The following is an 8,565-nucleotide window of genomic DNA, read 5'->3' on the forward strand; positions in this document are numbered from 1 at the left end:
AATACCAGATTTCAAAGGAGTTGATGCTCCGCAAGCATTCTTTGATTGGGTTGCGGAACTAGAAGAATATTTTGATTGGCATGATATGTTTGACAAACAAAGGATTAGATTTGCACGCATGAAGCTGATGGGTCGTGCTAAAGTATGGTGGAGAACTCTTGAGCAACGACTAGAAAATAGAGGCAATGATCCAATTAGTACATGGGCAGAGATGAAGAGGTGTTTGCAAGAAAAGTACATCCCACTAAACTTCCGTGATGAGTTGACTAATTTCGAGCAAAAGAAAAAGCAACAGGTTACAACAAAGAGCTTGAAGTCAAGGGGAAGAAGGTACAAAGTTGAAAAGGAAGTAGATGATTCCTTGGATGTTGATGTCTATCCTAGAGCTGAAGTTGAGGATGAAGCTAAAGAAGAAGACAAGCTAGAGTTGTGGATATTAAAAATCAAGAGGATGCAGGCCAAGAAAAAATAGAAATCGCTAGAGTTTCCAACACCCATGGTTAGCTTTAGGTTAATGATCAAGAAGAAATAGAAGTGGAGCAAGTTAAAGAAATTCAGGTGCAAGATACAAATGTGCTAATTGTAGTAGATACTGGTAAGGAAGTAAGTGACTTTACCTTTCAAGTTCAACTAGAACCAATTCAAGAATTACAACCTGACATAGCACAAGTTCCACCAACATCAACAATGGAAGGAGTCTTAGAGATTGTTGAAGAACCAAGGATAGCAGAGCACATAGAATGGTGATTCCTAAGCTAGAGATTGAAGGAAAAGTTTCAAATGTTGTAGTTGAGATTTTGGATAAGCGAGGGGAAGATTTATCACAATGGCAGGTTGATGATTCAAGTGTTCAAGAAGCCAATGTTATTGATAATTTAACAAAGATGGTTATGGAACACAGTGTTTCAGAAATGCATTTCTTTCAAGATCCTTTTCTATCTCTGTGTATGGACTCTACTCTACAGTCCAAGCATGTAGTTATTGAAAGTCCTACTCCTTTTGTAATTGGGGTATATCGAATTTTCATCCTTAAGTTCTTCAAAACTTGAGGACGAGTTTTTTTGAACTAGGGGAGAATGATGCAGGAGCTGAAGAGTCAAAATTGGAATTTTATGATATTTTATGTATTTCTGTATGTTTGGACAGTAGGGGTATTTTTGTCATTTTTCAATCTTTTGTGGGGTCCAATGATAGGGTTTATTTTGTCTAGTTATAGTTGGTTTATGTTTAATATTTTAGAGTCATTGCATAAGCAGGACTAAAGTTATTGAGTCTTCTTTGAATTGAAATAGGATATGACAGTTTAGTCTGAGTCCTACTAGGATTATTGAGTCTAACAGTTTGACTCCTAGGATTATTATGAGTTTAGAGTCTATAAATATGCATGGACGTTTTACACAAAGGCAATGAAGTTTATTGAGTTTTTTTCAGCTTATGCTAGCTATGGTGAGTGATTCCCATGCCCTAGAGTGATTCTAGGCACTCTGTAAGTGATTCTAGGATTAGAACTAAGCTGGTCTTACATCAGGTGGGTTTGGGGTGGGGACCTTATCCCCATCCCCAATCCCCACCAGGGATAAAAGTATTCCTCCACCCCTACAGGGACCCAAATCCCCTAAATATTTTAATTAAAAGTATTTTTTTTTGGAAAATAGATTTACTTGAAATAAAGGATAATTTTAAAATATACATAATATCATACACACATCTGTTGAGGCGGACTTCACTCCCCAGGTCGGGTACCCGGCTGGGATGGGAAAATTGCCATCCCTATGCAAGATTATTTAAAGACAAGTCTCCAAGCCTTGAATCCATTATTGGGAATGTGAAAAACAAAGTTGCTTACTAGGTCAAGCCATTAGATGCCTTTGAGCATTACACAATTGATGATATTATAAAAAAATTGGCAACATGTGGCACTAGTTCTGTGGTGAGGATAGTGTATCATTCATATTAGACAAGTATATATCACTCACATCAGATATTGAATATTTAAGTCAAGGTTCTGCAATGGATTTGAGATTTTTGATTTTTAACTGGATGTTTTACTGGGTAAATAGAAGTTCATGTCAAGTAGACAAGGATGATGGTATACCATATGCAGGTTCACCAGCAAATGGTGGGTAAGACAAACTATTTGCTGTCTGATCTATTTTGCTGTAAATCTTGCTTGGATCATATAGCTGTCATTATCCATCCATCCTCAGGAATTGTGAACTATCTGCCAATTTTCTTTCTACTATCTGAGATGGATTTCTTTGCTTGGGTGGTCATGGTAATTCAGTTGTCTTTATTTCTTTGTTTCTTTTCTTTTTCTATTTGTTATTGGTCTCACCGGTGAAATGGTCAAATGGTAGGTCTACCCCCTGTACAACATTTTTACTTGTATGCCTTGATAAAATTTTCAAGTTCTATCCAGTAGGCATTTCATTTTCTTCTGTAATATCCTTATAAATCATGGAACTCCCAATTATCAGAGATCAAAGCTGATATTAAGTGATTTTTGGTTGTTCCCAGCAGCAAAGGACCTTCATACAAATGAGGACTAACCTCAAAGTTGTGGATAACTCAGGGGCAAAACAGGTAATGTGCATACAAGCCTTGAAGGGGAAGAAAGGGGCAAGATTGGGAGACACAATTATAGCATCAGTGAAGGAAGCCCAACCTCGTGGAAAAGTAAAGAAAGGAGATGTTGTCTATGGTGTGGTTGTGCGTGCTGCCATGCAGCGAGGCCGTTGTGATGGGGAGTGAGATCAAGATTTTGATGATAATGCAGTGGTCCTTGTCAACAAGCAAGGAGAGCCAATCGGTACTAGAGTATTTGGGCCAGTTCCACATGAGCCAAGGAAGAAAAAGCATGGCAGAGCATATTGCTTGAGATGCATTTTTACTCACTCTGGGAGAGATTGGGAAGACTGGAAATTTTGAGTTCTCATTTTGGGGTTTTAGATTCCTTGTGCTTAATGTATTTCCAGATATAAAAAAAGGCCTTAGCCTACTCTTGTGGTTGGCACTCCATAATCTCCATTGTATTCTTTTTTATTAATGATTGATATTCGATGAGTGTTATTGGAAGGGCAATCTTTTCATCTGATTTACGTTTTATATGCCAAATAGGTTGTATAGAAAAGGGCCTTAGACGGGCTGGCTGTCTGGCTCTCTAATATTTCTTGACCACCCCGGATCTCCTACCCCCAAGAACTTTACCCATGCCTACCCACAAAACACTACTTCTGTGCATTGGGAACAATCTCCCTGTGCATAATAACATGTAAGAGGATGAGATGTTCCCCATGTGTGGCTGCAATGTTATGTGCTACTATCGGGCCATTTTGAAACCTACAGAAGATCATTTACTGAACTTAATTGTTTCAATTTATTGAAATTTGCATGATCACATCTTTTGAATGCTCATATGAACTACATTTCTTTATACTTTTACTAATCCTACTTAGTTGTGAGTTGTTTTCCAATGGTAAAATCTTTGGGGACAAGAATGTCAATGGAGTTTCTTGGTATAGAAAAAGCACTCATAATGTATTACATTACTGATCTCCAATTCTAAATTAGTATTAATCTTGGAGACCCCAATGTTAATTTTCAGGGTATGGGCTCTCCCATACAACCAATAGTAAATAATTACACTACCCTCTTTGTTCACACTTGTGAATTCTTCTGTAAATGGTCTGAGCCCTTCTTCCAAAACCTGACCTGCAGCGCTCTCTGTTCCAGCATTTTTTCCACCTCCTCGATTGGAAGCCCCTTAGTCTCTGGCACACAAACCAGAACAAAGAACAGAGCAACAACTGAGACCAGCCCAAATATCAAAAAGGTCCAGGATGTCCCAATTGCCTCTGTTAATGAGAGGAAGGACTGAGCAACTATCAGGTTGGATACCCAGTTTGCAGTGGCAGCTATTCCTCCACAGACCCCTCTGAACCTCAGAGGATAGATCTCAGAGTTGACAATCCAAGGAACAGTCCCCATCCCAGGAGAGAAGAATATGATATAAAGTGCCAATCCAATCAAAGCAAGCCACCCATATCTGCTAGGGCATCCCCTTGTGTACCACAGCCTATGCTCTCCGTGACAGATGTCCTTGACTGTCGAATTTGAGATCAAGCATGCACCAGGAAATAACTGCAACAAAAATTAATGGGTCATTGTTAATAAAACCACAGAGATATCCACCCCCCCCCTTTCAAAGTTGATTCATGCATGGTCTGCTAAAAACTAAAAAGCCTAATATAAATGGTCGTAGAGTAACAGTGTACCTTGTCAGTGGCAGATGCACAGAACCCACAATCTGGAGATGAAGCCTTTAAGCACTTCATACAATCCCAAGCAGCATTTCCTGCTGCCTGGTAATCTGGGCAGGTATAGGCAGGGAACTTGGCTGTCTCCAGCCTGCTGACTTGTGGTGAATGTGATGTTGTTTCATGGAAGACAGCTGATAGAACTCCAAGTGATACAATGACACCAGTCAAACTGATGACCAGAAGTTTTTTCCTTCCTGTTCTGTCTATGAAGTAAATGCTCACTATGGAGCCAAAGGCATTGAGACCTGCTGTAACAAGTGAGAGAAGGAGAGCTGTTTGGTTGGATGCAAAACCAGCCAACTGAACAATGGTTGGGCTGTAATACATAACTGTGTTTATGCCCACAAATTGTTGGAATACCTGAAGCCCAACACCTGCAAGGAGTCCTCTTCTCACAGTCTTGGTTTTCCACAGCTTGATGAAATTGATCTTCTCAGCAGATCCCTCTTCTTTTATCTCTGATTCTACTGATTCTTTAAGATCTTGGATCTCTGTTTCAACCTCCTCTGCTGGATATATTTTTCTAAGTATGGTCTTGGCTTCTTCTTCCCTTCCCTGCGTGATTTAGAGAAAAAGAAAAGAAGTAAATTGGTTAACAAATAAATTCATGTTGGATTGATGAATACTCTATGGGTGTACGTGCTTGTATGCATGAATCATGGGATAATAAGGAGAGAACCTTTCTATATAACCAACGTGGTGATTCTGGAAGAGCTAACATCAATCCGAACTGCAGCAGAGCTGGAATTCCAGCAACTCCAAGCATCCATCTCCATGTCCCAGGTGCCTGAAGCCAAACCCAACTTCAAGTTACCATCTTGTATCAGTAAGATACTGAATCAGATTAAATGCAGTTTTCTATTTGATAGAATTTCTGCTCTTAATTTTTCTCAATGGCTTAGAAAAGCAAACTCGTTACAAAACTATCAAGTAGTTTGTCTGGTTACTAGTAGAAGTTGTTGCTTACCTTGGTAAATGCTAAGTTGATAAGGTAAGACAGAAATTGGCCTCCGGTTATAAGGAAGCCATTAGTACTGACTAGTGCACCTCGGACCTTAGCTGGAGACGCTTCTGAGATGTAAAGTGGAGATGTCATGGATGCCATTCCGACCCCTAGACCAACAAAGATCCGACCAACAATGAGAAGAGCTGGGTTGGGAGCAGAAGCCATGACTACTGCCCCAATGAAGAATAGGAAATCAGCCACCAGAATCGACGTTCTCCGTCCAAACCGGTCATTCATCCATCCGCCTATGGCTGCGCCTATGATTGCTCCTGCAACAGCCATGCTAACAATGCTCTCCTATACGCATGAAATATATCAAAATGCTTAGTGAGGAGAAATGCGCTGGAGATGTCTTCATCAAAAGAAGGGGATCGTGTAGATGTAGTTCTTAAAAGAAGATCACTTGCACTGGTAGGAAAGAAGTGACAGAAGTTCTCTGAACACTATCATGGCTATAAATTGGTGCAGACAAGGTCATTCTGGTTTTTCTGAAGATGGGTTAGGGAGGCATTGAAACATGAAATGGGAATCATGAGTAAGACTGCCGATGAGCCAGAGATGGGCCCAGATGGGCCCATTACTGAAGTTGCACTTACGTTTCTTAAGAGCAGTAACTGACCCTAAGCTTAACAGGCCCATGAGCTAAGCCCAAGTTTCAACCAAAGCTCCTTTATCCAAATAGTTCGGGTATTTATTTATTTATTTTTAATTCATCCCTTCATTTGTGGTGTGCCATGTGGATTTTACATGATTGCAATTTTGGAATTGAATAGGTCTAAATATAAAATAGAGTAGTCAACAAGCTGACCTAAGCTGAGTCTGCGATTTCCACAAACCTGAAATGGGCCTGAGGCTGGTTAATAGCTTTGCAGGCAAGAGCTGATCTAGGCATCTTGGGCCGGGCTAGTTTATAGTCACATTTTTGGGTTATATGATTTTGACCATGGGCTTTTACATGATTACAACAATTGGGGCTTAACCAAAGGATAGGATTGTAAACCTCTATATGCATGCCACGTGTCTGATTGAATTATTTTACTTAGCTTACGAGTTTTTTTTTTTTTTTTCTTTTTTATGGTGAAGAAGAGAAGAATTATGACAATCACCAAGTTGTGGAACACTCCAGACACTTAGGATATTAAAATATTATGGTTATCACTCATGTGATGAATGCAAACAACTCTAAAGCTTTAAAATAGTTAAAACTTCAACAGAGCTTCATCCCTTTCAAGTTTCAAATGAATAATTCCCAGGCTCCCAGCCACCAAAGGGAAAAAAAATAAGAAGAAAATTATCAAGAAGAGCGAAAGAAAATACAGCTTTCTTTTCCACAGGGAAGAACTTCAAGTCCTCACCTGCAAAACAGTCTTCTTGTCAACAGACTTAAAGTCATCTCTAATATAAAGAAGTGCCCCTGAAATCACACCTGAAGTTCACAAAAATCAACAGAAAGGCATGAGTCCAGATCCCACAATTGGTAATTATCTAGGGGATAATTAACACACTAACATAGAAAAGTTGAGTGTATTGGATAGCTTGAAGATTCCGAAAGTAGAATTGAATAATCAAAAGTTCACCGTTTCAAGTACCAAAAGTTCAATAACTAATTGATGTTCAGAATTGAGCACAAAAAGCAGAAAAAAAGAAAAAAAATACTCTGCAATAGGGAAAAATGAGGGGGAGAAAGAAGAGAAAAAGAACCCAGATGACTTTATTCCTAATAAATGATAAAAGATCACTGAGCTGGTGAGATTTCACGGGAGGAAGAAAAAAGAGAGAAAAAACTGACAGAAAGATATAGAAAAGATGGATATTCTCTAACACTGAATGTTCCTAGTGTATGAGCAGTATGCAAAAGAAGAATCTCCATTTCATTTTAGATTATGATGGGTCATTCACAAGTTTCAAGAAAAAAAAATCAACGGAGAAAGAGATAGAAGTAGAAAACCCAGATGGGTGAAGCCACAGCTGAGAGTGGAAGAAAAGAAGAATACCAGTATCATAGCCGAAGAGAAGACCACCGATTCCGGCTGAGAAAGCGAGACGGAGTACATATGGGTTCCTCCAGGCCAGAGAGATACAATCCCTGAAAGCCGAGGCATCTGTTCCTGGATGTATTCCCCCTTCCATTGCTTCCTTGATAGAGTGGAATGAACTTGTTCAAGCAGAGACAGTTTAAGCCTTCAACCAACTATGTAGAGAGAGAGAGAGAGAGAGCCGGGGGGGGGGAGGGAGGGAGAGGCACTGTAAAAGAACGCGTGTGAAGAGTGTTATTTATCAGGGCGGGATCCCATGAGATTTGGCAGAAGTCAGTTAATCAACCATCCCATCGAGTTCAGCTTCGTTACTTTGAGTAAATCATTAAAATTGTGGTAGCCTGATCCGGTTGGTACGACTGGGCTGAGCTGAGGTAGTCTGGTTCATCCGGTCTGATCTGGGTATTGGGTACTTTACCCCTATTACTATTACAGATTCACAATTCACAGAGGTTAATCAACTGGACCCATCTTGGTTGTGTAGTTGAATGAAACCTGGCCCAGACATAGCCTATAACAAAAGTTTTACTGGAATCGTTTTACATTCCAAATAAGTACAAAATACAAGCAGTTGTGGAAAATGATGCTAAGATAAAGTTGATTTTTGGGCAGAGAGTAGTTAATTGGGGTTGGGGATGATTCCGTTTTTGACTGGTTGGTTCCTGACTCTGTAATCTATATACATGGCCATTTTGGTGAGTAATGGAGAGCCACCGACCATCTATGGCTTTTGGATTATTTGTTCTCAAACTGTGCCTTCTTTTTTTTTCGGAATGAAAACTGTGCCTTCTTGGAATTCAGAAAATTATCCTTTGCAGTTGCTGTAAATGGTATCTATTTGTCTAAATTTTAGGGAAAATTTCCTATAGGTATCCTATACTCTAGGTTGAGTGTCAAAATAGTATCTGTACTTTAAATCGTGACAATCTAGTATCTGAGCTTTCAATTTGCGACAATTTGGTACCTAAACTTTTAATTTGCGACAATTGATACCTGACGTTAGATTTCTATCAGTTAGAAACTCACATGTGAATTAAAAATTTCAAAAATACAAAAAATACCCTTTACAAAAAAACCCTTCTTATTCACTTTCCCTAATCCCATGTAGTCTTCGTTCTAGGTTGAAGGAACAATGTCTTCAGTATGGGTTGAACGAACGAAAGAGGAGAAGAGAGCCGGCCTTCCTCTTCATTCCTAGCACTTC

At 39.4% G+C, this 8,565-nt stretch overlaps 1 protein-coding gene and 1 pseudogene across 2 annotated transcripts; one reads left to right on the forward strand and one right to left on the reverse strand.

The window, feature by feature from the left end:
- The first annotated feature begins 740 nt into the window (after window positions 1-740).
- LOC148801399 (large ribosomal subunit protein uL14mz pseudogene) lies at window positions 741-3,066 on the forward strand (annotated as a pseudogene).
- A 417-nt stretch (window positions 3,067-3,483) lies between these two features.
- On the reverse strand, window positions 3,484-7,662 carry INT2 (inositol transporter 2). 2 transcript variants are annotated; one of them, XM_010249105.2, is made up of 6 exons: window positions 7,320-7,662; window positions 6,681-6,751; window positions 5,287-5,622; window positions 4,999-5,106; window positions 4,275-4,874; window positions 3,484-4,140 (listed from the first exon to the last, which is right to left on the reverse strand). In XM_010249105.2, the coding sequence occupies exons 1-6, from the start codon at window positions 7,453-7,455 to the stop codon at window positions 3,658-3,660; spliced, it is 1,734 nt and encodes a 577-aa protein (XP_010247407.1). In that variant the 5' UTR covers window positions 7,456-7,662; the 3' UTR covers window positions 3,484-3,657. The 2 variants fall into 2 exon arrangements, with proteins under 2 accessions (XP_010247407.1, XP_088756373.1); XM_088900247.1 differs by lacking the exon at window positions 6,681-6,751 and having other exon boundaries at window positions 7,320-7,564.
- Window positions 7,663-8,565: the final 903 nt, after the last annotated feature.

The sequence above is a fragment of the Nelumbo nucifera genome, chromosome 3 (genome assembly GCF_055504915.1).
Source record: "Nelumbo nucifera cultivar China Antique chromosome 3, China Antique-T2T, whole genome shotgun sequence".
NCBI lineage: Eukaryota > Viridiplantae > Streptophyta > Magnoliopsida > Proteales > Nelumbonaceae > Nelumbo > Nelumbo nucifera.

Bases quoted from the DNA above. Each gene is read 5' to 3' on its own strand.
- INT2 (XM_010249105.2), bottom strand. From the start codon at position 7,455: ATGGAAGGGGGAATACATCCAGGAACAGATGCCTCGGCTTTCAGGGAT. The intron at 5,623-6,680 runs GTGAGGACTTGA...TCATGCGTATAG, and splicing joins ACAAGAAGACTGTTTTGCAG to GAGAGCATTGTTAGCATGGC. The intron at 4,141-4,274 runs GTACACTGTTAC...TTTTTGTTGCAG, and splicing joins GTGCATCTGCCACTGACAAG to TTATTTCCTGGTGCATGCTT.